We start from the raw sequence: 26,105 nt of genomic DNA, 5'->3' as shown, positions 1-26,105 counted from the left end.
GCTTTTCGGGCCTTCCCGATTCATTTTTGTCCTTCGAGTATATCAGCGATGTCCATTTCGATTGTGCGCTTTTCTGCATTAAGATCCTCGACAATCGCTTCAACCTCTTCGTTATCATTTAGGACTCTAAAGGTGGCTAGATCGTAATTGGTAATTTCCTCGTTCTCAAAATCTAATTCTTCGTCTTCGGCTTCGTCCATTTCGTCCATTTCGTCGTCATTGATTCCATTTCTACAAAAAGATCTCCTCACGGTACTCAAACCCATAATCAAGGGCCTACTGCCGATTATCGCCGTCCATCTTTAAGTATTCCATCGGAACTTCGGTCGGTATTATTTAAATTATTTCGAGTTTTCCCTAGCCCTGTTTTTGTAAGATTCAGAAACAGGGTTGCCAATCGTATGCTTGGGTTCTAATCAAGCTAGCTGTGTGATAGAACCGATAGCCTCAAGGATTTATCTTAGGGCAGCGTGTTTGATAGGTTTTATGGCACGGTGGTTGTTCTTGTGATAAACCGCACAAAGTTACTATCTGCTCAAGTTTGTGTTGTGATAGTTGACGTATAAGAGATTTCAATGTCATAGCGTAGGTGAGACTCGCCCAACATCATCAGCCAGCAGCCTTACCAAGGGCATGTGTCGCGCATTCGCTGGGTTCCTTCGTCTGCCCCTTGTCCTTGTCGAACTCTGTCTAAAGCTGTATAGACATTATTCATGTTCCTCTCAGGTCATCTTGTGAGTGAAGTCAGTGCGGGCCTGCTTCTGGGTTCCGTCTTCTCCAGCGCTCCAGCTTGTCCGGCTTGAGGCTGCCGGCTTGAGGCTGGGGCCCAGAGCGAGAACCGTCGCAGAGACCTCTCCTGCCCAAGTCTTTAACATGGAATTGCCTCGGCCGGATCAGTCCCAACATGATGACCCCGACTGAAAGTAAGCCAGCAATAGCGAGGGCAAGTAACTAATATTAGTCTTAGTTAGTCAATCGGCGTAAGTGTTTCGGCGTAACTTCTAACCTTAGTATATCTTTCTTAGAAAAGGGATAAAGCAACTCATATTTGCGCTCCAATACTTCCGTATTGGCCAGAGTGTGACGGGTATATAGTAGATAATTGTGTTTCGTTAAGTAGAGTTGTATAAATATAGGTTATTGAGAATGATTAAGAGGTGGCCCTGGAAAAGCTTCACCGTGGAGTGGAAGTAGAATGCGGAATTAAATTGTTAGAGCTCGTTTGTGTGAAAGGCAGTCTGCCGGTTTGAAGACACAGCGCCCTATCGGGAACGCCACCAAGTCTGTTGGTCCATTGAAACCGGACTTCCCGTGCTTTCAAGTAGTTCCTATATCAGATTAGAACCGGGTCACTAACCCCTATAGTGAAGTTCATACCTTCGTGTAAGCGAGTACATGGTGCTTCGTGTTCTTTGCGTCGTCTGGTAACTTCTGACGATGATCCTTATATTCTAAGGGCTCCGGGGACATAGTCTCGGGGATTTCTTGTATGATGCCCTGCTCTTATGCAGGCGTGCACTTGCGATATAATAGAACTGTTCAATTCGATGTAGTTGATATATCCGATTGAACGAGCTTAAATGAAAGTGCATAAGACATAGCAGCTCGCAAAACCGAAGAGACGATCCTTAAAGTCAAAACTAAAGCGACGAGGTCCGAATGGTTGGCGCTTAGGTTTGATTATTAGACAAATGAGACTGTTATTGAGTAGGTAGGTTATGTGGGTTGTGTCGAAGAAAGTTGTAGTAGTTAGTTTTCAAACTGAGTTTAGAAAGATGGGAATGGTAAATTAAAATGTGACTTGGAATATTTGAGTTCGGGTGGATGTGCTTTCCTTGCCTGATGTATCTGTTTATTACCTGTTAGATTTGTGACATATCCTAAAGCACAAAGGAAACCACGACTTTCTCTTGAAGGTAAACCTTGTACGTAGGTACTGTACGCTGCAGCACATCATGCTTTTGGCAGGTGCGAGCCGACATGAGTTACCAAGCAACAGTATGTACCCAGACATACTAAAGATGAAATGATTTAAAGGCAGGCGCTATTTTTAGAAAGTACCCAACCTACATAAATAGCACTCCGTGATATTGTGTCGTAAGACGCAGAATACATGTATAGAGAAATGTAGTGGATATGTACCTTAACACGCAACAAATTGAACCGTCAACTCTATAGCGAAACAATTATTCAACTTTGTAAAGTGACACTACGCTGCTCTATTAACTCCTCCAAATTACAAGTAGCTATCAGAGCGATATCAATAAAAACATGAGCTCTTTAGATAGAGACCACTTATCTTAATTCAGTGCTACTTGTTGATTCTACAACATATAGCAATCCCGAGGGAAGCCTCCAGCATAGGTAGTTACCGCTCGGCTCATGCGACCGTCGCAAAGAATTAAAGTCAATTCTTTGCCTATCAGAACCGATGATTTTAAGGACGGCATGACAACGCTTTCTCGCACACCTGAGCCTAAATCACTTCACACATAACGCAGAACGCCAAAGACAAAACCATGTGCCGCGGTCCTTCCGTTGGCTTGCTGCATACCCTGTCCGCAAACTCGACCATAAAATGAGTTACTAGAAATTAGGGGAATAGAAATTGTTCGTAGTTTTGGGGAATATCGACCTGTTGGGGAAATGAGGCGGCGGCGGAGGTGGAGGTGGCGGAGGCGGGGATGGGATATTTGGCCTTCTTCTCCGAGGCTTATTGCGATTCTATCGCCGATATACGTCTCGGTCCCTATCCCGAACGGGCGAACGGCTGCGGCTGCGTGTCTGGCTCGCACGGCTACGGTCGTCGTAATCTCCTTCGCGACGGTCCCGGTCACGTCGTCTACTATCTCGATCCTCCCATCTTCGACGATCATCTCTTGGTGGCCGATCTTCCCTCGGTGGCCGATCTTCTCTTGGTGGCCGGTCTTCTCTAGGCGGTCGATCACCATCACGGTAGTGAGGGATGTAGGTGTCAACATCCGGCCGATTAGCCCCACGGTTTCTCGGCGCCCTATCCCTGAATGATTCGTGATGTTCGGCAGGGTTATCCCATCCGTTTCCTGGGTACTCAGGGGGAGGGGGGCGTGGCGGCAATCGATGATCCATGTGAGGTTGGTCCCGGGCCCAGGCAGGTCGACGGCCCTCTTCGCCGCCCCGATATCCGCCATGATGTTTGGGGTATCGTCTATTACCATACCCATCACCACTACCAAATTCCGCATTGGGACCTCCAAATGCACCGACACCGACAGTGCCCCCCTTAGGGGCGGGCGGTAGAGCAGCTTTTCGATCATGGAATTTCCTACGGTCCAATTCGTGGCTGTCCTCAAAGGTGGGGAGGTCTTCTGGTTTTGCCGGCAAAGGAGAAGACTTGAAGTAGGGATGTTCTAGCGCATCAATAGCGTTGATACGATTTCGCCAGTCAAGTGTTAGGAGCTCTTTCAATAGAGAGATGGCGCTTGAACCGTGTTCGCGGAACCGCTGCGCCAATGATGCGGGTCGCGGACGCGGATTAATAGCCTCAGCACCAGGCAATTGTTTCCATCCTGGCATGGTCTGGTCCGTCGGGGTTCCAACTAAGTCAAAGATGATATCGAGCTGGTGCGTATCGCTCTCGCCGGCCAAGATGGGCTTGCCAACCAACATCTCACCGAAGACACAACTAAGGAAAACGTCAGTATAACACGCGGTAATAAAGTGTCTTTGATTCTTACCCAACACCCCACATGTCAATAGCAGTGGTGTATTTTTTAAGGTGTAGTAAGAGCTCAGGAGGTCGGTACCATCGGGTGACTACAAGACTAGTGTACTCTCTCCGACCCTCACCACCACCTTTTCCCTTTTCGGGGACCTGTCCCTCGTAATGTCTTGCAAGACCGAAGTCTGCAATCTGCAATATGCCTTTGTTACTGATGAGTAGGTTGGCGGCCTTCATATCTCGATGGAGAATCTTGTTGTCGTGTAGGTAACGGAGACCCTCGAGGAGCTGGAGGAGGTAGCATTTAATCTGCGGTACTGTAAATTGGACGGATGGGTTGTCGAGTAGGCCAGATAAATCGTGATCCATGTATGGCGTTACCATATACATGATCGGTCGTTTCCTCTTGTCGGCTTGAAGGAGTCAGTCTGTGGGAAATCATTGCGCAAGGGCGAGTAAACCTACTCATCTTACTATGATGCTCGACGGCCATGTCCTCCAGGCGCAACACATTCCTGTGCGACAACAGCTTAAGAAGCTTGATCTCTCGAAGTGCTGTAATTGGGAATCCATCTTTCTCGTTGTGCATTATGATCTTCTTCAAAGCAACCAGGGCACCATTTTTTCGTGCTCTCGCCTTGTGAACTTCACTTAAGGGGAGTCAGCATCATTAGTATAGCAGCAACAGGTTTAGAGAATACTTACCCAAAAGTACCCTCTCCTAATTTGCCTAGGAGCTCGTAGTCACTAATTCGAGAGCAGCCAACGAAACTATCCTTAGGTCGTTGATGCTGAATCGCAAAAGATCGAGGCGAAGGCGCCTCGCTTCCATTATTGTGCGCCATACTCGATATCAAAGCTTCGGGTGTTAACGATTGCACAATTCGCAGGTCGAAGCAATAGTGATTCGGATTGGAGATAAATGGTTGATGGCGAAAGAACCGTTGGAGTTGACCAGGTCAGGAATTTATTTGCCACGTTAACATCGCAAACCAGTGACCAACTGGGTCGCGAGGGATATGGTCAGATTATGAAGAGGTCGATGTCATTATGTTTTATGAGAATCTGTTTCGTAAACGCAGGTTAGTTTAGTTTACGAAGCCACTTGGAGGTTGTTTGTTCGCGTTCTTGTACAGAAAGACGGCGCCCCAAAAACGCCCCAAAAACGCCCCAAATTTAGTCCCACTTTAAAAGGTACGCATGTACAAGGTACCTACCTTGCAGTTGAACTCGGAAGATGACGAATGCAGAATGCGTCTGTGCGGGATCCACGGTTTAGCGTACTAATCACTCATAAGATAATACTAAATCTGCTAACTCAGCAAGCCGCGGGGAATCTTCGGTTTTAAAGGCTTACCTTAACGTCTAATACCTACCAAGCTCTTCGAGAATCGGCATGCAACTAGGTTATCCAGCTATTTCCTATTAACCTCACGATACCAACTTGTCGGTTCCTCTTGCCATTGCGAGCTCACACCAATCCCTATCGAAAAGGCGTATGTCCTCTCGGCAGAAGAACGCATTACCTTTATTCCCGACACAATTAGCAATTTCTAGATTCGAGACACCATGGCTGGCCCCGGTCCGATCAGGCCTCATGTCCCCGGCATCTATAGATTCACTGCTACGGCCCTCGGCGCTAGCATGTGGTTCTTTGTAAGGCTACCTTGTCTGTTCTTACAGTGAGAATTATACGCGCTAACTTCCCCGACAGCTGATGTGGCGCGCGAGGAAAGACGGTAATTAATCCTAGATCCGAACAATATCGAGTTATTACTTACACGAACCCAGGCCCCGTTCTCCTAGGCTGGAAGCACCCATGGGAACACTAGACTGGTAATCCAGCGAGGGCGATATAGAACCGCGCAGAGGACAGATACCACGACTAAGAAGGGTTGAAGATGAAAATGCAGATACGCAATAGTCGCCAGTCATCAGGAGGAGGCCCAGGTCAATAGAAGAGAAGAATCAGACAATCAGTCTATACAGTGTACCACATACTACGGTGTTGCTATCACGATCATTTCGACTTCTCGAATAGATAATGGGCCACTCCCCAGGTATCCCCACCCTCATAGGCGAATAATTCCGAACAAGCCATGTAAAAGATCTGCCACCTATTGTACCACATATTCGCATTGTCCTCTCCGTACGTCTCTTCCAGGTGTGGCCATATCTTCTTCTTGTTCGCGATCATGTTGGAAAGCCAATGCTTTGCTCAGGTCAGCATGCTATCCAAAGTATGTAATGGGAACGAAACCCGCGGGTATGCTTACCTCACAGGTCTTGGAGTAATTATTTCCATTGACCCACCATTGCTTCTCAATGTGAAGGTCTTTCTGGAAATACAACAGTAGATCCGCTGACGGCACTATTCGAAACCAACCAAGTCAGTAAGACCATCCTCCGGGCTATATGGGGGTTAAGTATAGTCTCAGTCAAGTACATACTAGTGCCACCAGTAAAAAAATACGTAGTCATCCAGCCCTCCTCGTAATCATACGGGGTATTCTTATGCGCAAATATATGCACAAGCAGCTTCCCCCCGGGCTTCAGCGCCCTCGATATCTTAGCCATAAGCTGCTCGTAATTCTTCATATGCTCGAAGAGCTTATAACAATGTTAGCGCGTCTGTTCTATAATAAAAATGCGGTGCTAGTGATATCAAGCTAGATACCTCTATCGAAACCACCCGATCAAAACTCTGCTTCTTGAACTCGTAGTCCACCACGTCCCCCGTGATGACCGTCAGGTTCGTCAAGTTCTTCTCCTTGGCCTTAGCGTCGATGTACTCCTTCTGCGTCCGCGAGTTCGAGAACGCCGTGATCTTGGATTTGGGGAACATCTCGGCGAAATACAGGGCGCCGGAACCCCAACCGCATCTATTACACGATTTCTGTCAGTACCGGCGCTCTTCAATGCTGGTTGGTAGGCTCGTTTACCCTAGGTCCAGGATACTCATGCCGTCGCGGAGCTCTGCCCTCGCGGCATACAGCTCCAGCATGGCCATCTCGGCCTGGGCGAGGGTCTCGCCGCCCTTGGGATATAGGCTGCAGGAGTACTTCATGCGAGGACCTAGCATGCCGGCTAAGACGCCTGTGCCGACTTCGTAGTGCTGCGTGTTGGCGGTGGCGGTCTCGATGGCGATAGGCCGTGTGCGCAACAATTCGATGTACTTCATCTTGCGCTCGTAGTCGGCCGTCAGAGTCGACGACTTAATCTCCTCGAGCCGCTGCGCTAACTGCCGCCGGATACCAACCCGTATCACGGGGTGCGGTAGGTAGCCGTGGTCGAGGAGCCAGTCTATAGTATTACTTAAGTCATCTTAATTCTATATAAAGGGGAAATGGGGGTAGTTACATACCGATATTCATTGTGTATTACGAAAAGCTTTTTTTATGCAAGTATATCTAAATTAAAGGTGGTACCTAACAAAGCTAACGGTCGACGTTTCTCAGTTGTGAAATCTAAACTAAGATAAATTATTGGACTGTGGGAGGTTTCACCGTCTCTTACACCATTTGCATGAGCGCATCTGCGCCTTTGTGAAACAGAGTTACATGTAGGTCAAAAGTGGGTCTAAGTTAGAGAAGTCTATTGATCATCACTTATAAAAAAGCAATGAGACACACCATAAAACGAGGCTTACCTTATCGGTATACATGTCCAAGAAACCTTGATGTTCTTAAGATAGCCTAGTTACCTGATTAATCCTGCTCAAAGTTTTAGTATTATTCAAGTATCTTCTTAAGATGACGACTAAACCTCCAATCCAACAGAGCCGAAAAAGAATAACCGCTAACAGCTTCACCGAATGGAGTAATACCGACAACAGAAGGGCAAATATTGGTTCCAATTATATTTATTATTTTATTTCCCACCCATCTAGATTTCATACTCTATATCATAATCATCCCTCACGTTTTCCGTTTGCCCTTAGGATCTCGCCGCCTTTCCCATATCTGCAGATACGACTCCCCGAGATACAACAGTTCTTTCTGAGTCTTCTCCACGAAGAGATCCTGACACACCACCCATTCGTCTCGTCCTTTATCCTTAAGTTGGACCTTCCACGTCTTCCGTTCCTCTCCCGAGTCGGCTACGTCCTCTTTTGCCCTAATGGCTTCGTGCGTGACGTTCGCGACTAAATCATACCAGATCGGCTCCCCTGGAGGATGATCTGCCGGGCTTGGTTCTACGTAGGGTGATATATCGAGACCGACACGTGCATCGAACGTAACGATCGTCGGGTTCCGCTCCGACACGAATTTGTTCGTAGAGAAGCGTTTAATGTGAAAGGTAAGGTACGGTGGTAACGGGTGCATAAGTCGGTATCGTTTCCTCTGCGCCAAATGCTCTTGTGCTTTCATACCATCGTATTTGGTCAAGATAGTCGTTAAGGGAACTTGAGGAATGATGTTGCGCTCCAGCTCGTCTTGGAATAGAGGTGCAGGGGGCAGGTCGAGCGTCAAGAGCAAGAACCGATTGATATCTGTCTTGACTTCTGCTGCCTCTTCAAACCGCAAGCGATCACCAGCATCTGCCTTGGCTGTGATAGCTTGCGATTCAACTTTGAGTTTCCCCTGGAATATTCGTTGTATAATACTACTTCCTGGCTTTGTCCTGCTTCCGCCTAATCCTAGGTGCAAATTGTTAAGAAACCATGACAAGAATTCAACAGGGTCGGATTGATTTGTCAAAGTGAACTTCTTATTAGACCTCAACGAGATCTCCTGCAAAAGTTCGTGAGGTGATACGTGGTTCTTGAAGGCTCGAGGGTTCCAGATCTTTCTGAATAGGATGCCGCAGCGCTTCACGAGCTCTATGCGCGACGACAGATCTTCTAGTAGGAAATAGTTTCGTAGGGGCGAGACGTGAGATAGCGCCTGAACTACAACATTGAGATAGTCGTTCTCCTTGATGTTGTTCATACCCACAAAACCAGGTGTATATTCTTTTCCATCCAGTGTCCACGCGGTCCGAGCCTTGCGATCCAGCTCCATCACCTCCTGCCTCGTGTATCTCGGATCGGATACGTATTTTATATCGTCCAAGGATTTGCTCTTCACTTCGTAGCCTTCTGGTAACACGTATACTTTCTGGGTCTCCATGTTGATAAAGACGTGATGTCCGACTTCGAGAGAGTGGAAATATGCATGCGACTTGGGACCTCGGCCCTGGAAGTATTTCCCGCAGACCAGACATGCATAGACGTTTATGTTTGACAGGCTGATGGAGCATAGCTTCTCGAAGTCGAAGTCGAGTACGTTGCGATCGATTGTATCTAGATAAAGGTCGTCGTACCCTACTGTAGGCGCAGACTGTCGTATCGGCGCCTTTGAAGGCTCATCTTCGAATTCATCATCACCCCCCTCGCCAGGGATAGGAGTATCGTCGAGTCTCTCGTCTGAAGCTAACGCGCCATTGGCATTTAATTCTGGGCCGTCATCAAACCGCGACCGTTTCGATGCAGGCGAACCAACATCAAGCTCCTCCAAAGCTTCGGAGGCCTGTCTTTTAGGCATATCGTACAAAATTCAAAGCTGGTTTAGAATGTTGTAACGTATTTCGGGAGGGTGCTGGTGGAAGTATATTGGAGAATCAATGTTTGGTCGAATGCAGGGCTGAAGGATTGGGAGGTATGTAAGTCGCGACTTTGAAGCTATCAAAAGCTCTTTCTAATTAAATGTAGGAACATTTAAGGCTGGACCGGTACGTACCTTACCTAGGTACATGTACCTAAGGTACCTACTGCACCTATTAGTGCCGCTCCAAATACCCACCACCTAAAACCAATCGTGCAATGAACATAAGGGGGAGCATTAACATAGAACCTTTGTACAATCTACATATAAGTACAGTCTTCAATTACAGTCTTCAATAAAATTAAGCATCAAGTGAATGTAGTCTATCATGTATAATGCGTATTATTCTCTATTTGGGGTATCATAATTCTATCATAATTCGTGTCTGCTTGTATGTGCGCTATTTCAGCACCTGCTTCAACTTGGAACTTCTTCCTCTCATCGGCGTGCCTTGGCCTCCGAAAGGCGTTCGGGGTGTAGCACCACCACTCCCTCCAATTTGGCTCCAGAGTCGTTGCGCTGCCGGCGTCAACCCACCTGTGACACGGGGACTGCTTGGGAATTTCGGGACCGGTGTCTTCTCAACTTTCCCAGTCAAGCCGATCTTGGAAGACGTTCTCTTGGACTGTGAGATCCGGTCAACCATACGATGGTGAAGGGCCTCCCGTTTGCTCTGCTCCTTGATGATAAAGGGATTTGGTGTTGAATCACCGGGGCCAAGATCGATCTTCGGTGCTGCCGGTGATTCGTATTCTGGCTCCTCGTCATCCACAAATGCATACCCGTTCACTCTCGGGGTTTCGCTTCCCACAGTAGTCGAGTCCAGCTCGCTCATTCCTCGTTTTCCCGCAATGGCGTCTCGAACTGCAGAGAGTGATGGAGATGACGGTATGAATTCGTCGTCGCCAACCTTCAACCCTGGCAGCCTAGTGTTCTCGTAGTTGACACCCTTCGGGGCGGCTCGAGATTCGGTCTCTGCTCTTTGTACCCTGGTCTCCATAGAATCCTCTACACTTTCGGGGATAAACATCAACGAGTTATTTGGCAACGACTTCCACGTATCCGGCTGCGCAGGTCTCTCCTCTCGATCCTTGATAGCTAAACGATCCCTCTTGAACCCATCATCCGTCAAACTCCGCGACTCCGCCAACTTTGCTTCGATTTGTTTTTGTTTCAGCTGCATCTTAGAAGGCAACTTGTTTCCCGTCCATAGCCACGCATATTTTTCGGCCTTCTTTGAATTTTGCTTATCGAGTAGTTTGTAAAAGCTCTCGTTATCCTCGCTCGTATATTTGGCCTGAAAGGCTCCTAGGCTCATATTTGTATCGACATCGTCCTTCTCCTTCGAACTCGACACGGTAGATTCGGTAGCTACTGATACCGGTGTATCTCCTACAAAACTTCTAGGAGTTTGCGCGCCTGGAACTAATGATGTTCCTCTTCTTGTATTGCGACGTCCCGGAGTCATGACCTGCTGAAGGCGTCGGCTTGCGCTCGAGATCCATGCTGCATCCTTAGACTCTATTGCATCTAAATACTCCTGTTGTGTTTCGCTTTCTAAGAGCCCGGGAAAGAAGTCTCGGGCGATAATTTGCGATAGCGCATCGGTGTAGCTATCCTCGTCGATAACTTTCTTTGGTCTCTTGATCCGCTTCGGGGGTGGCGGAGGGGGCATCAACTCCAGGTCATTTCTTTTTCGAACAAGCGCTGTAGAAGCGCTCGCGTTATTTTCCATGGTCGTCCGCTACTGATCGCTTATTGGGGAGTGGCTTTTCGTGATGAAAATGTTGAAATAAGTAATGGAGTATGACAAAAGAGGCCAAGCCAGGTGATGTTAACGAATCCTTGGTATTCGCGATCAGCTGAGCTTATCGATATGCATGTAGCCCTATAAGGTATGCGTCTATGCCTATAAATACAAAGATTTAGGATGTAATATTACGATTAGTAATAGTATTTAAATAAGTTGCGTAATATTATTAATTATTAAATTTATATAAAGATTATAAGAATAATTATATATATAATTAAAATTATTTTGTAAGTAATAACGTTTTATTAATAATTAATTTATATATAATAATAAATTTATATTATTTTTTTTTTTTTATATAATTATCTTTAATTATTATAATATCTTTTTTTAATATATTTTAATTTAATTATTTTTATAAACATTATTTATTTTAATTTAATAATTTTTTATTAATATATTATATATTATAAATTAAATGTTTATTTTAAATATAAATTAAAAATAAATTAATATTATTATATTTATTTTATAATAATATATTATTAAAGTTTTAAATCTAATATATATTATTAATATAATAATTTTTAATAATTTAAAAATTATTATAATAAAGTTTATATTTAATAATTTATTATTTTATTTATAATATTTAATTTTTAAATGTATACGTTTTAATTAAACCTTTTTTTTTTTATAAATATATATATATTTAATTTTTTATTAATTTATTATTATTAAAATTGTTATAAATTAATAATGCTTTATATTACGTAATTAATTATTTTACGAATAATATCTTTTTTTTTTTTATTATTTTATATATATATTTATTATATTCGGTTAATTATTAATTTTATAAAAGTTATATATTAAATATTAAATAAAAATTATTATATTTTTCCAGTTTAAAAATATAATTATATATAATTAATACTTTTTTTAATAAATTAAAGAAATTTATTATAAAATTTGTTTAATATTTATATAATATAATTTTTTTAATATTTTTATTAACTTTTTTTACTTTACCGTTTTTTTTTAATTATAATAATATAAAATATTTAATTATTAAACTTTTTTTTTATATTTATTTAATAATATTTACGTTTATAAATAATTTTACGTTATTATTAATTTATTTTTTTAAATAATTATATATATTACCAATATATATAAATAATAATTAACATTTAATAAATGTAATATTTTATATCGGATATGTTTTAATTTATTTTATGGCATATTTTATAATTATTAATAAAATATATGTGGTAATTAATATATAATTAATTACTTATTATATTAATAATATTAAAAATTAAATTAATTATAAATTAAATAATAAAAAATCTAGTTTTTTTATTAATTAATAAACGGGGTATTTAATAATAATTTATTATGTAATTAATATTATATTTAAATATTAATATTATTTTAATATCTTTTTTTATATAATTCCAACCATAATATAATTTTAATTATAATAAATTTTATATAATTAAATAATTAAATTATTATATTTTAATATTTTTTAAAAGTTTATAACTTTATGTACCATTTTTATTACGTATAATAAATTTTTAAAAATTTTATTATATTTAATAATTTTATATAAATATTTTTTATAAATAATAAAATAGTTATTTATTTATTTTTCTTTAATAATGTTTAGTAACGTTATTTTAAATTGTAAATATTTATATATTATTTGGAAGTTTATTTAATTTAATTTATAAAAATATCGGATTATTTTTTTTACAATATTTTCATTTATTAAATAATTTAAATTTAATTTATTAAAAGGTTTTAATAAATAATTAATTAAAATATTAATTTTATTTAAATAATAAATGATTTTAATATTATAATATTTAATAATATTAAAGAAATAAAAGATTTTAATAAATTATTTAATTTTAATATTAATTATTTTTAATAATTTATAATTTATAATTATTATAACGTTTTTTTTTTTATTTAATATTATTAATATTAAAGTGTTAATATAATTTTTAATAGTTTTTTTTTTTATATTAAATAATATATTTATATATTTGTTAATTTTTTAAAAAAATAAATTATTAAATAAAAAATTTGTTAATTTTTATATATATATGGTTATAAAATAATTATTTCCACGTATTTTTTATTAATATTTAATTTTAATATAAACGGTAATTTTTAATTAAATTTTTATATAATAAATATTATTATAATAATATTATAAATTTATTTTTAAGCTATTTTTATTATAACGTTAAATTTTATAAATATGTTTTTATATTTTTTTATTAATATTATAAATAAGTTTAATATTTTTAAATAATTTTTAATAAAATTTTTAAAATATTTAATAATATTAACGAAAGTTTTAATTTATATAATTATTTTAAATATTAATTTATCTTTAATTATTATAATTTTTACTAAATTAATTTTAATTTTTTTTTTTAATATTATAAATTTTAAAAATATTTCTTTTTTAATAAATATTTATATTTTAATAGTATTAATAATTATACCATATTTAATAAATTATATAAATATTATTATAACTTATTTATAAAATTATTTCTTAATATTAACTTAAATATAAATATTATTTAATAATTTAATTATTTATTTATAAAATAGTTTTAAAATTTTATTAATTAATGTTTAAAATATTATTGGTATATTTATTAATTTAAACGATATAATAATTTATTTAAAAATTTTAAATAATATTATAAAAGTTATTTTTTCACAATTTTTTTGTTAAATTTTAATATATTAAAAACCATTTTTTAAATTAATAAATATATATTATTAATATTTTACCATTTATTAAATTTAATTTTAAACGTTAAATAATAAATATATATTTTTTTTAATATATTTATTTAATTTTTTATAATTATAATAAAAACGCTATATAACGTTAAAGTTATTTTTATTAAGTTTAATAATTTAACCTAATACTTTTTTAAGTATTAATAAATATAATAATTTTTATAAATTTTTATTTTTTTATAAAATTTTATTTTTATAAATTTTTATAAAATTTCGTAACGTTTATTTTTAATAAAAACTATATCGTTTTAATAATAATTTAATTAAAAAATTATTTTTTATATTAATTTTATATTTTATTTTTAATTTTACGTTTATATATTTTTTTATAATATTAAATAATTTAAGAAATTTTTATTTATATTAAATTAAATATTTATTAATTTTAAAATTATTAGTTAATATATCTTTATATTATTGTATTTTTATTAATATATTAATTATTTTATAAATAATTTTTTTGTTAAATATTTTCGATAAATAATAAATTAATAAATTTTTTATTAGTTTTAAAATAAATTTATTATTAAATTTTTTTAAATATATGATTTTATTAAATAAAAATTTTTTGTAATAAATTTCTTATTTATAAAAAATGTTTTATTTTAATATAAAATCACTAAGGAATATTTTATTTAAAATTATTTCTATTATAATAATAAAAATAACGTTATAACCGTTTAATATTTTAAATTTTATATAAATAATTATATTTTATTTAATTTATAATTTAACTTTTTTAATTTTTATTATTGTAAAAAATTTTTATAATTAATATTTTATTATATTTTTAATTAAAAATTTTATAATATAATATATTTTGCAATTATAATTAAAAAAAATTATAAAATTTTTACCGTTATATATTTATACTTTAAATATGTTATAATCTTTTTTATATTTTTTTTAAATAAATTTATTTTTAAATAATAATAGTTTTTTACTTTTATTTATTTTAATTTAATAAATGTAACCTTTTTATTTATTTTATTAATAATTTTATAAAAAATTATTAAAAATATTTGTAAAAGCTTATTCCAAATTTTTATTATTTAACATTTTTTTATAATTATTATTATTTTTGTTATTTACTTTATTATTAGCAAATTAAACTTTTTTATTACTTTTATTTTTCTATTTATTAAATATTCTTTTAAACTTTTTAATAAAACTTTTATTATTTTTAAAAAACATTTTTTTAATAATAATCTTTTTATTATTAAATATTATTTTATGTAAAAACTATAATTTTTTATTATAATTTTTGGTTTAATAACTTTTTTTACTATAATTAAAATATTTATTATTAAACAATTTAATTATATAATTTTAATTATTTATTATATTAATTTATTAATTATTTTAGTTAAAATTAAATATTATTATTTTTTATATAATATTAAATATTATTTATTATATATTTTTTTATTAAATTTTAATTTTTTTAAATTTACTAGGTATAATTTTATTAATATTTAAATAATAAAATAAAATTATTTTATTTTATAATTAAATTATTATTTCTAAGGTATTGTAGATTTTATTTTTTATTACTGTTTATATTATTATTTTAAATTATTTTATAATTTTTTTAACCAATTCTATTATATTCCATATTTTTATATAATTATAACACGTTAATTATACTTTTAATATATATATATGTAATATATTAATAAATATTTTATAAATTTATTTTATATTATATATAAATATTAATAAATAGTAATAAATTTTACAAATATATTATATAAAATTAATTAAATTTTTATTTTAATATAATAATAACGTTATAAATATTATTATTAAATTATAAAATATATAATAATTTATTAAAATTTATAAAATAATTTTTATAAATATTATTTAATTAAACGTTTATTTATATATTTATATTATTACTTATTAAAAATTTTTAAATAATTTTATTAATACTTTTATTAATTATAAATAATATAATATTAATATTATTTTTAATTAATTTTAAATTTTACGTAATTTATATAATATTTAATTATTTACTTATATAAATTTAAAATAAAAAAATAAAATAACTTTATTTTTATTTTTATATTTTATAAAATTTTTATTTTTTTAATAAAATATTATTTTAAATTATATTATTTTAATTTTACATTTTTAATTATTATATATAATATTTTTTTTATTATTGTTATAAAAATTAAATTTACCATTTAATAATTAATTATTATTTATTAAATTAATAAAATTTATTTTTTACGTAAATTTTTATATTAATATTAATAATATTAACTTTATTATTAATAATAATAATAATTTAATTAAAACTAATTATATTTATAATTATTAAATAATATTATTTATAAAATTATTTATTACATTTAATATTTTTATTACCGTATTATAATTTTTTTATATATTTACGTTTTATACGTTAAATTTTACCTTAATATTTTTAAATTTTTTACTAAACTTTTTACCCATATTTATTATATATTTATAAATATTTATAACTTTAAAATTATAATCGGTTTAAAAATTTATAAAAATATTTTTACTTTTAAAAACTTTATTAATTAAACCATTATTATTTTTTTTATTAAATATTATAATTAATATTATTATTTATTTTAACATAAATATTTATTAAAATATTTATATATATTTTTGCATAAATTAACGTTTTATTTATAAAAATAATTATTTATACATTTATATTTATAAATATAAAAACTTAAAATATAATATTATAATTAATAATAACATTTAAATAAATTACGTAATATTATTAATTATTAAATTTATATAAAAATTACAAAAATAATTATATATATAATTAAAGCCATTTTGTAGGCGGTAACGCCTTATTGGTAACTGGTCCGTACGTAGTAACGGATCCACAAAGGTGCCTTAAAAAGTACATAAATACAAAGGTACTTACACATGGCTTGCCAAGACCAGATGTGCAAAACTTCATTACCGCGCCAAGGTGGGAGGGGGACATGATCTCAGGGATTATATCACCTTATAAGATTATTTTAAAAATTTGAATATTATTACAATATCCCGACATTGTCACCAGGATAATATTGCATATCGAATCATCTCGAGTCTCCGTGACGATGTTTAATGAAAATAGCCTCATGTTTAAAATAGTCATAAGGATCGTGTTGAATTCGACACAATCTCAGCCTTCCAAGATCATTTCAGCCTTTCAAGATAATCTCAGCCTTTCCAGACAGTTTTAGCCTTTCAAAACGATCTCGGGGATGATTTTAACCCAGGCAAGTACGACTTATTTGTAAGTATGACTTATTATACCTATCTCGAATTGCACCTGCCTTCCCTTATTGCGGCCTTATATACTGCAACAACAGGCCAGTTATTGTTTCCCGTAAGATCGTAACAACGTAAGACTTAGCTCAATCGTAAAACGCGTAAACTTGTAATTGTAATTGTAATTGTAATCGTAATCGTACTTGTAAGCCTGTAATTCGAGCCTCAATCATAACAAGTAATATTCTATATTTTCAAGTATTCGTAATAATAATATGATACTGTGTTTAAATAAATATATGCGCTTACATATTTTTTGTCTTTTTCCTAAATACATATATCTTTATACCGACATAATTTCGAGATTTTAAAATGATCTCCGGGATCATGTCGGAGGTACGTGACTATCCCAAAAAAGTAAGTATCTTATTTCTTAAAACCCTTGTAATTTACATACAATCTCGGAACTTCGTGACCTTGTCCTTTTGAATACGATGTATTTTTACATGATTGTATTCAATTCAAAAGAATCACCAAATCGCATGAGGGTCTTATCATCAACATTACTCATTTATAGGATCGTCAAAAGCTGTTCACGTAATTGAAATCATTTCAAATCGTCAAAATCATCCCTGAGATCATGTCCTGATCCCACGTTGGCGCGCTAATGTTTTGGCCCGGACCTTCGTACATACATGTAGGCTAAGTACCAGGTGCGCATATACATACGTCACACTATGAATTGACCCTCATATTTTATATTTGAGCCTCGGATTGTAAGGCAAACTGTGCTAGATATATTCTTCATTCGTTAGTCTTTATTTTGGCATTTACCTAAATTTTAGATCATTTTAAGTGATCTTTAGCGCAAGCAATCTTACATATACATAATTTCTGCTCGTAATCATAATTGAAAGCAGAAGTCAAGACAAATTAGTTAGATTTGAACTATCTAACATGTTGACCATACTCTATCAAGATGTCCAAGCATAACTAACTCAAGTCTAGCGAAGGAAGGTTCTATGAATCTTTGGTCTGACTAGGGGTGGTAAGGACGCGGTTACATAAATAATTAGTGGTTTAAGAACTAAAATGAATTAGCAACGGACTAATATATCTCGGCCTACGACAGCGCAGTATATGTAAGGACAAGGAGCTGTAGATTATAGTAGCGTCAATAAAAACCAATTTACTACAAAACATTTTCCAATTACCTAACCCAACTAAATCCCATATGTAAAAACAATTAAGGGCTTGAGGGCTATTGCAATTGGAACATGAATAAGGTAAAGCCACAAAGATACATCTATATTTATTTACTTGGATGTATACTTAGGCAGTTTATTAAGTGGTTAAAATATTGCTGAAGCTTAAGTCAATATATTGCGCTGGGAGCTAACATCACTACTAGGTAACTTGAAAGCTATGCCTTTTTTTCAACAAGTTAACTAATTTCACCGTCGTAAATACTTGGTTTCGAACACTTTACTGCCTTAGCTCATTGACGAATAGCGGTGCCACATTAGCCAAAGAGGGATAATTACGTTACACAATCAGTATACTATGTCATTAACATGAGGGTTTGGACAGGTATCAGGGGGGAAAGACTTTATTTAGCCAGACTAGGGAGTTTCTAGCTACTTGGAAATGAACTGATATTAATTAAAATTCCTAGAGAAATATTTCCGGCTAGATTAGGTACTCAGCTCTGTAATACCTAACACTTTTTTTACTTAACGGGGTTAAATAATAACCACGAAGTCGTAATCACTAACATTAAGGTCGTAAATAGATTAGGCTTTTCCCTCTATTACTACGTAAACAAATATAGAAAACCACTAATACAAATAGTATGTGACGTCGAGAGTTCCTTGTTCTGTCTAAGTGGCCTTTGTAATCAACGCATGCCTAGCTACTTGTCCTTTGTTCTAAAGGGGTTGTGTCTTTATTCGACACTTCAAGATCCACGAGCCGGGAACCTTAAACCTAACCTTAATCTCTTCCTATACACAATTTCCTATGGCTGCATTTGCGACATACTCATAAATCGAACACATCATATAACAAGGGATGGTCGCTACATCGTTACAGGTAAATTGAATTATATATTACTTCGGTTTATGGAAAGATGGATGATTTTAGAGGGTTCTTTACTACAGGTACAGGGCCACAAGAGTAAGATGTTCACATCACTTAATGCATTGCTATATGGAAAATACAAGATGTATTGATGCAATATTTAGGCAGTCTAAGAATTCTACAGTTGGAGAACTTTCTACTATCCAAGGTCTAAGAAAACTAGAATCACGGTCAAATATGTCAAAGCTCGCAGTCACTCACTCAAGTATGTATATATAGATCAGCGCCTGTATTGAATTTTTGTACGGCAAGAACGTGGTACCTATGTACAGAGAAATAGCTAATGTTACATCGAAAAGTCTAAAATGCTAAAATAGGGTCGTGAAGAAGAAGAATGTGAATGCACCAAGATGGAAAGAAGATGAAGTGAAAAGTATGCAGCCCGCTCCCTAATCGTGATAGCCCCAAATATTGAATACAGCCCCGAGAGAGAAAAGTTTTGTTGTATCCAGTCATAACAACCCGTCGTTAGATTCCCTAGAGAAACAGAAGGAATCCGGACCATCGTCATAACACCGTGAGACCGCTCAAGAAATTATGCGATGATGAGAGAAAATTTACGCGCGGAAAGAGCGGCCGGAACGCTTGCGGCCGGCGGCGGCAATGCTGAGGGTAGAACCCTGGCCACTAGTGCACACGGTGCCAGCAGCCATGGCCATGCTGACGGACCAGGTGCCGGAAGCGCACTGCTGGTAGCTGGAGCCCATGCAGTTGAAGGTACCCTCGGGGCTGCAAGCACCAGACTGAGCGGAGCCGGAGCCGGCAGCGGGAGTAGCAGGGGCAGCAGGGGCAGCAGGAGTAGCGGTAGCGGCGGGAGCAGAGGGAGCGGCAGTAGCTTGAGTAGGGGCAGGGGTGGAAGGCTCAGTGATGAAAGCACCACCGTCAGCGGGAGCAGAGTCGGTCGGGGTAGCAGGAGTAGCAGGGGCAGCGGGGGCGCTGTCACCGGCAGTGCAACCGCCAGTACCGCAAGTGGCAACGCTGCCAGCAACGGTGTTGTCCTCGACAGAGTCGCCGGGGTTCTCGAACTTGTAGTCACTACCCTCGAGGGTGGAGGGCTTGCCCATGATGTTCAAGACAAGCATGTCAGGGAGCTTGTCGAAGTTGGCCTTGTCACCACCGGTACCGGTGAGCTCGAGAGCACCGCAGTTCATGTAGAATTCACGGTTACCGATCTTGTTGAGCCAAGACCAGGCAATGGTAGCCTTTCCGGCGGGGATGTTTGAGGGGATGGTGTAGTCGTAGGTGTAGGGGTCAACGAAGTCAGCGCTGTCGGCAGGGAGGTTACCGGGAGTGTCGCGGGCAGGGCAGCCACCCTCGATAGAGTGGATGACCTTCCAGACACTGTCCTTGGTTGGGTTCTCATCGTAGGTGATGGAGACCTGGCAAGAGCCACCGCCGTGGACGGCTGAGCCCTTGAAGGCGAGCTTCTGCTGGGAGCCGAGGGCGTAGCTGTTCACCTCGCCACCGGAAGCGGAGTAGCTGCCGGTGAACTTGCAAGGGAAGTTGCTTCCATCAGCCTCAAGAGGGCCGTTGCTGAGAGCGGTAGGGTTGAAGGGAGCGGGGCTGGTCATGACCATGTGGGCATTGACACCGGCAAAGAAACCGGCGATGGCGGCAATCTTCTTAGAGTAAGACATTTTGACTGTTTGATGAAACTATGAAATCTGATTCCTGCAGATTTAGTGAAGTAAAAAATCGATCTGGTCGTTGACTGAAGAGTCTGAAAGTTGCTTGAACTGAATGCTTATAAGTTAGCTTTCAGATCATAGGTAAACAATAATATTGCCTTGATGCCTTTGACTGGGGATATACAAAGACGTTGTTGCGAAAAGAGATAGTCCTCGAATAGCTCTTTCGAGTCGAATCGAGTAGCTCGTAGTCGAACAATGCATTTATAGTGCCAGAGAAAGGAGAAAAGCGTGTGGTAATTAGTTACTGACCTTGTTGGTACTTTGTTCGACTAAGGGAACAAAGGTAAAAATCAGTGACGATGTTTGAGAGAGTGAGATCGATCAAGATAATTCTTCGTGAGTAAAACTCAAAGGAAGGTGATGCTCCAGGCGATTGGAAACGAAGATGTCTGAAAATGAAGGAAAGACTGAAAAGGTATCAAATTGTTGCCGCTGGCGTGATGATGAGAGAAGAAACAAAACAATCGGCTTGGGCGATTTGTAGAGATTCTTATACTCTTGAAGGATGGGCAAAAGAATGGAAGGCGGCAAGTGAGTATGCACGATGATGGCGGAAGGAAAAAAACGAACGAATGCAGTAAGTCAGTGAGTTGGTGTAAGATGCAGGAACAAAAAGGCAGGAGGAAAATGATTGGATCTAGGAGGAATTGAGTAGAACATGACTACATGGGTTAACATGGTCTGCATGGTCTGCATGGTCTACAAGGTCTACAAGGTCTCTCTACATGGTTCATTCTCCCCTATCCACTTGCCATTATCACGCTTATTCCTTACTGTCCTTATGTACTACCTAAGGTACCATAGGATGAGATCCACTCGGGGCGCAGAGTTAAGAGTAGATCGAGAACCCCACAACTCAGGGCACCGATGGAACGTAGCCAGTAAAGCTTAGCCATAGCCATCACTGTCGTGGGTTTCGAAGCATGGTGTTGAAGAAGGGCGAGCAGGGGGGAGGTAGTGAGGGCTAGATGACAGGGGATGCAAACGGGGATAAGGTCTTCGGATTCAGCGATTGGCCCCAGTAAGGACCCTAGTAACACCAACTACTGGCAGACGGTTCTTTTCACTTGTTTCGTCTTGGCTTGAACTGTGACCAAACATTGCTCTGAGTGGACAGAATAAGGGCACGTCAGAAAATCGCGTTTATAATTTTTTTTTCTTTGCTTTTGCTCTTGCCGAGTTACGGTTTATTTGTTATCGTTAATTCAGATATGAGGTCATTGTTGTTCAGATTTCTTGTACATATGACTAGAAAATGTTTGACTTTGCAAACGAACTTGAACCGGGTCCCGTTTGCCCTCTCATTACCCCAGCAATGGTAAGTCAGCTGCAGTCCAAACTGCAACGACACCGCATACGCGCTTTACATTTGAATACGTTGGTAGCATTGTTCCGGAATAATCAATTCCAAAAAAACCGAAGTTTTAGTTTTTCTACGCCGTACATAGGAAGCAAGTTAGGAATGAAAATAGAAATGCGAGTAAGGAATTAGTGACGGCGCAGACCTCGGCTCTCCATAAGTTTCAGAATATTAGAATACCATTTTGCTTCAATGAGGAAGGTTTTTCCCAAGGTCTGTCAGGCTGCATGTCGTGCAGCCAATCAAATCACCTAGTTACTAAATCTACTTGCCCGATTCGGACAACTTGGCAGCCAATTATGGTAGCGTGGCGCAACATAAGACCCTGCTTTACCCTTACACTTGGGACTTGAATCCTTTCTACGTGGAACTTTTCTAGAGTAGTTGAATACGAAGAGGCAAGAATCATTACTTCATTTACGTACGAAAAAGCTGGCCGCGATCGTCAGGAGATATTTATGACCAAGATTCAGGGGGGAAGGCGAAAGACTTGCCCGGTTGCGTAAGCTCGTGATAGGCAAGGGGAATTAGGGGAATTTTTGACTTTAGTCGTACGTCAAGAATCTTCTAGCCTCTAGAATTCCAGCTGGGTCGCGCCGAGAGATCCAAGCACTGGCCACTCATAGCTCAGGAACAGGGGCGAAGTCGATCCCCTGGAGACCTATGGAGAGCTTTCAAGCCTGTAATGGTTCCCTCCCCTGCGCCTAGGCTTGCTAGCCATTTTAGCGAGAAGTTAAACCCCCGCCCCCGCCAGGCTGATTGAAAAGGTGAAACCGCACTAGTTTCAACCAGCGCTGAATTCTTCAAGGAGGGTTGCAACGTAAGACTCGAGACTCCTAATTACCTATGGTTTTCTGATGATTTTGCTCGTACGTACTCTAACTCGCATGGCCGATCGCACCATGCCGCTTGTAACCCTTCACCTAAGCACATACAAAAAAAAATAAGGTTTGTTCGGCTAGCCAATGGTGTTATTTCTACGTACACCTAGGTATGTCGTCTAAAGTGACGACCTCCAAATCAGCTCTATCAATTCAATACCAGCCACTACAGCTGTGTTCTACATTGAGATTTATTACGTTTCCATTGCGCTAACTACGCCACATGCTTCACGTCTCCGCTTGGTGCTGCCTACCTAAAGTGTACTCCGGCCGCATTTGGCGAGCCACCGGCCCAATCGACCGGAAGGAGGCGCCTCGGCTTCTAACACAGTCTGTAGTTATCACCAACACCCCGTTTTAACTGTCAGCTAGAATATGACTAGGCTGCCTCCTTACGGAGCGTCATCTTCAGTTACTACCTAATGCTAATGGCTTACCGCATGCGAGCTGCAGATTGACGCCAGCTCAGCATTTCTAAACAAGGCCATCTCGCCATTCCGTCCGCCTTTTAGTTTTCATTATAACGATGCTGTTTCTAAAGCGATCCTTTGTATGGTGTTTTTCGTGAATACTTTAGATTAGGTATCTGGGGACGCAAGGCTGTGCTTCCATGGCTTGATAGATACCTCCACTCTAGAAGCACTTTACATAATAGTAGTAGCGGAGTGGATCACAGAAGGTTGATAGTAGTTCATGCAATATTGAAGAGGAAAAATTAAGCATCTTGAGCTGCCTAATTAGGATCCTAGTGGATAAAAATAGAGAGAAATATTCTAGGGTGTAATCTTGACGATTTTCTTGGCATCAAAATAAGGTACGCCATATCTCATCGGATAACTGTGGAGATGAGATGCAAGGGCATTGCCGTTAGATGCTGAGGTATGTATTCCGTAGAATGTGGTTATTTGGCATTATGATGCCTGTTGGTGGTAATAAACACGACACAGACCAGACCTTCGAGAATTGTGTTACGTGCCGCTTGTTCCTGTCAGCTGTTGTGTTGAAGGAATTGGTCTCAACATGTTGAAACTAGTTTCATGTTCAATATATTAAGACGATATGCTGCGATCTGGTTAACGATTGATTGAGACAGTCAAAGTTGGCAGTTAACTATATGAATCTTTGACTCTCTTTGGTAGTTCCAAGTTTATTGACGATTGGCCGCCTCACACAGCTATGCCATACATGCGGCTCCTCAGCTTTGCTCAGCCGAATTTCGTTTCAAAAAGACCATATAACACTATCCGAAATGTACATTAACTAGCGTGATATGCACCATTCTATTTTTTGATTGACGCGGTGATTTTAGCCACGAGAGAACCACAACCAAACCAACCTTCCTGATGGGTCTATGCTAAGCAAGTATGTATGAGATGCATCATTACCATGCCTACCTAGTATACTATGTACTACTGCAAATAGTTCTCCATCCTGGAATATTGATTGATTGATCCACTCTGGTGCTAACGTCTAATTGTGTAGCTGGTAATTCTGCAAGGCTTACCTTACCAACGACAAGGTCTAGGCAAACCTGAGAGATTGCGAATCCCCACAGCTAAATCATCTCAAGAAAAAAAAAGGCTAAATTGGTAACGTTGCATATCTATTAGACGAACAATAGTCTAGCGAAAAAAAGACATTATGAGGGCATTGCCGCATTAGCACTCTTATGCATTCTGACGGTAATCTCGACCGCCATTCTTGCTTATTGTCCTCTTTGAAATCAAGATAGGAGGTCAATGATGAGCTTTGCAACGTTTGGGCTTCCGTTGACCTTCAAACAGCTGCCGCTTTTTCATCATCTTTGACGTCTTGAGGAGCGAAATGGTCGCTCTCTTCGAAGCCATAATCTTCTCGCGTCCAGTTTTTCATCTTCTGCGTCCGGAACTCCTCAAAGTCCCACTCACGATCTTCTAGTTGATTAGGATGCTTGAAGACGTATACTTCGCACTCGACCTCCTCGCCTTCGACGTTGCCTTGTCCTTTGTCGTCGCCGACTTTCGAAAGTAAGCGGGCTTTAACCGTTTTACGATCATATTCGCTCCCCTCGAAGGCGTCGAGATGGAACATGTTGGCGTCTGTTAGGCCTGTCACGTACATCCCTCTGACCTCATGATTTGGGTCCGGTGTAATTCCCGGATAGTCTGCAAATTGAACTCGACTATGGAGGTAAGTGTTAGCCATATCCTGTGGATAATCGGTTGAAGCCGTTATATTATAAGGCAATATGAGCGTTCGGGCGGCTCGGGGCCTTAATGTCCAACAAAATGATGCCCTGATTATCGACTTACCGCCGGCAATAACCATGTAATATAGCTGGCTTGAAATCGTGAAGGCTCTTTAAGAGCGCCACGTTTTCCGTGGAGAACCTATAACAGACCGTGAAGAAGACTTCAGCGGCCATCTGAGTATTTGTAAGTAAATAGACGATGTTCAGATACCCTTGGGGGAAGAGAGTTTCACCAGCGTGCCTAGTAATTATTAATACTGGCATTCATTCTAGTGGATAGTTGTCAGATACGAGGCTCACCATAGAAGAATGCCGCGTACGTGCGGTCCGACATTGCTGCCTAATATTTGGGCATACGAGTCGCTTTATTTTTCTTGTTACGTATGGAGAGTACTAGCTAGGTATGGCTAACTTGGGGAGACGAGCACAAGATCTAAGGGTACCGGTGCTGAGTTTAAAAGTAAAAATTCGAAACTATTAAAGTGAGTAGACCCTTGGTTTTCTATAAGAATTAACTCTAACACATGTACCTAATGATTCATGCGGGGGTGTTTAGGACTTATCTCTAAAGAGAGATAACCGTATCTCCCTACAAATTCGAAAATTCAAATAGGCTAAAACCTTTACTAAAAGTATCTACTTACTTACATACGATTATTATTTAAGACATATC

The 26,105-nt window shown here is 37.4% G+C and overlaps 8 protein-coding genes across 8 annotated transcripts; 1 reads left to right on the top strand and 7 right to left on the bottom strand.

Moving 5' to 3' along the window:
- Positions 1–744: 744 nt before the first annotated feature.
- Positions 745–1,470, bottom strand: F4817DRAFT_318151 (uncharacterized protein; the record flags this gene model as incomplete). Its single annotated transcript, XM_049300894.1, has 2 exons — positions 745–951; positions 1,378–1,470. 2 exons carry the CDS (start codon positions 1,468–1,470, stop codon positions 745–747), a joined length of 300 nt encoding a protein of 99 aa, XP_049156774.1.
- A 737-nt stretch (positions 1,471–2,207) lies between these two features.
- On the bottom strand, positions 2,208–4,669 carry F4817DRAFT_192668 (Pkinase-domain-containing protein). The gene is made up of 4 exons (XM_049298477.1): positions 4,406–4,669; positions 4,166–4,350; positions 3,717–4,113; positions 2,208–3,664 (listed from the first exon to the last, which is right to left on the bottom strand). The coding sequence occupies exons 1-4, from the start codon at positions 4,543–4,545 to the stop codon at positions 2,725–2,727; spliced, it is 1,662 nt and encodes a 553-aa protein (XP_049156773.1). The 5' UTR covers positions 4,546–4,669; the 3' UTR covers positions 2,208–2,724.
- Positions 4,670–4,970: 301 nt separating this feature from the next.
- On the bottom strand, positions 4,971–7,267 carry F4817DRAFT_344636 (S-adenosyl-L-methionine-dependent methyltransferase). Its single transcript, XM_049304181.1, has 7 exons — positions 7,065–7,267; positions 6,643–7,003; positions 6,378–6,582; positions 6,151–6,310; positions 5,977–6,071; positions 5,493–5,912; positions 4,971–5,440 (listed from the first exon to the last, which is right to left on the bottom strand). The coding sequence occupies exons 1-6, from the start codon at positions 7,072–7,074 to the stop codon at positions 5,721–5,723; spliced, it is 1,023 nt and encodes a 340-aa protein (XP_049156771.1). The 5' UTR covers positions 7,075–7,267; the 3' UTR covers positions 4,971–5,440; positions 5,493–5,720.
- On the top strand, positions 5,270–5,532 carry F4817DRAFT_318149 (uncharacterized protein; the record flags this gene model as incomplete). The annotated part of the gene is made up of 3 exons (XM_049300893.1): positions 5,270–5,356; positions 5,415–5,439; positions 5,492–5,532. The coding sequence occupies 3 exons, from the start codon at positions 5,270–5,272 to the stop codon at positions 5,530–5,532; spliced, it is 153 nt and encodes a 50-aa protein (XP_049156772.1).
- A 126-nt stretch (positions 7,268–7,393) lies between the features above and the next one.
- Positions 7,394–9,349, bottom strand: F4817DRAFT_344635 (cysteine proteinase). Its single transcript, XM_049304180.1, has one exon. The coding sequence runs from the start codon at positions 9,223–9,225 to the stop codon at positions 7,618–7,620; it is 1,608 nt and encodes a 535-aa protein (XP_049156770.1). The 5' UTR covers positions 9,226–9,349; the 3' UTR covers positions 7,394–7,617.
- A 214-nt stretch (positions 9,350–9,563) lies between these two features.
- F4817DRAFT_344634 (nuclear protein DGCR14) lies at positions 9,564–11,133 on the bottom strand. The gene has a single exon (XM_049304179.1). It carries the CDS (start codon positions 11,018–11,020, stop codon positions 9,686–9,688), a length of 1,335 nt encoding a protein of 444 aa, XP_049156769.1. The 5' UTR covers positions 11,021–11,133; the 3' UTR covers positions 9,564–9,685.
- Positions 11,134–19,461: 8,328 nt separating this feature from the next.
- F4817DRAFT_192586 (uncharacterized protein) lies at positions 19,462–21,361 on the bottom strand. The gene is made up of 2 exons (XM_049298476.1): positions 21,211–21,361; positions 19,462–21,013 (listed from the first exon to the last, which is right to left on the bottom strand). Exon 2 carries the CDS (start codon positions 20,905–20,907, stop codon positions 19,828–19,830), a length of 1,080 nt encoding a protein of 359 aa, XP_049156768.1. The 5' UTR covers positions 20,908–21,013; positions 21,211–21,361; the 3' UTR covers positions 19,462–19,827.
- A 3,224-nt stretch (positions 21,362–24,585) lies between these two features.
- F4817DRAFT_344631 (BtrG-like protein) lies at positions 24,586–25,808 on the bottom strand. Its single transcript, XM_049304178.1, has 4 exons — positions 25,733–25,808; positions 25,666–25,673; positions 25,494–25,606; positions 24,586–25,363 (listed from the first exon to the last, which is right to left on the bottom strand). The coding sequence occupies exons 1-4, from the start codon at positions 25,764–25,766 to the stop codon at positions 24,979–24,981; spliced, it is 540 nt and encodes a 179-aa protein (XP_049156767.1). The 5' UTR covers positions 25,767–25,808; the 3' UTR covers positions 24,586–24,978.
- Between the last annotated feature and the right edge of the window lie 297 nt (positions 25,809–26,105).

This window comes from Daldinia loculata, assembly GCF_022478755.1.
Source record: "Daldinia loculata strain CBS 113971 unplaced genomic scaffold F4817scaffold_43, whole genome shotgun sequence".
NCBI lineage: Eukaryota > Fungi > Ascomycota > Sordariomycetes > Xylariales > Hypoxylaceae > Daldinia > Daldinia loculata.
Note: the sequence above shows the minus strand (reverse complement) of the source record. Positions and strands in the feature narration are given on the sequence as shown.

Excerpts from the sequence above, each read along its gene's own strand:
- F4817DRAFT_192668 (XM_049298477.1), bottom strand. The coding sequence starts at position 4,545 with ATGGCGCACAATAATGGAAGCGAGGCGCCTTCGCCTCGATCTTTTGCG. Across the intron at positions 4,114-4,165 it reads CGAGCATCATAGTAAGATGA|CCGACAAGAGGAAACGACCG; the intron begins GTAGGTTTACTC and ends GACTCCTTCAAG. Across the intron at positions 3,665-3,716 it reads ATTGACATGTGGGGTGTTGG|TTGTGTCTTCGGTGAGATGT; the intron begins GTAAGAATCAAA and ends CGTTTTCCTTAG.
- F4817DRAFT_344636 (XM_049304181.1), bottom strand. Across the intron at positions 6,583-6,642 it reads ATGAGTATCCTGGACCTAGG|ATGCGGTTGGGGTTCCGGCG; the intron begins GTAAACGAGCCT and ends ATCGTGTAATAG. Across the intron at positions 6,072-6,150 it reads TTTTTTTACTGGTGGCACTA|TGCCGTCAGCGGATCTACTG; the intron begins GTATGTACTTGA and ends GGTTTCGAATAG.
- F4817DRAFT_344635 (XM_049304180.1), bottom strand. The coding sequence starts at position 9,225 with ATGCCTAAAAGACAGGCCTCCGAAGCTTTGGAGGAGCTTGATGTTGGT.
- F4817DRAFT_344634 (XM_049304179.1), bottom strand. The coding sequence starts at position 11,020 with ATGGAAAATAACGCGAGCGCTTCTACAGCGCTTGTTCGAAAAAGAAAT.
- F4817DRAFT_192586 (XM_049298476.1), bottom strand. The coding sequence starts at position 20,907 with ATGTCTTACTCTAAGAAGATTGCCGCCATCGCCGGTTTCTTTGCCGGT.
- F4817DRAFT_344631 (XM_049304178.1), bottom strand. The coding sequence starts at position 25,766 with ATGTCGGACCGCACGTACGCGGCATTCTTCTATG. Across the intron at positions 25,364-25,493 it reads TTACATGGTTATTGCCGGCG|TCGAGTTCAATTTGCAGACT; the intron begins GTAAGTCGATAA and ends TTACCTCCATAG.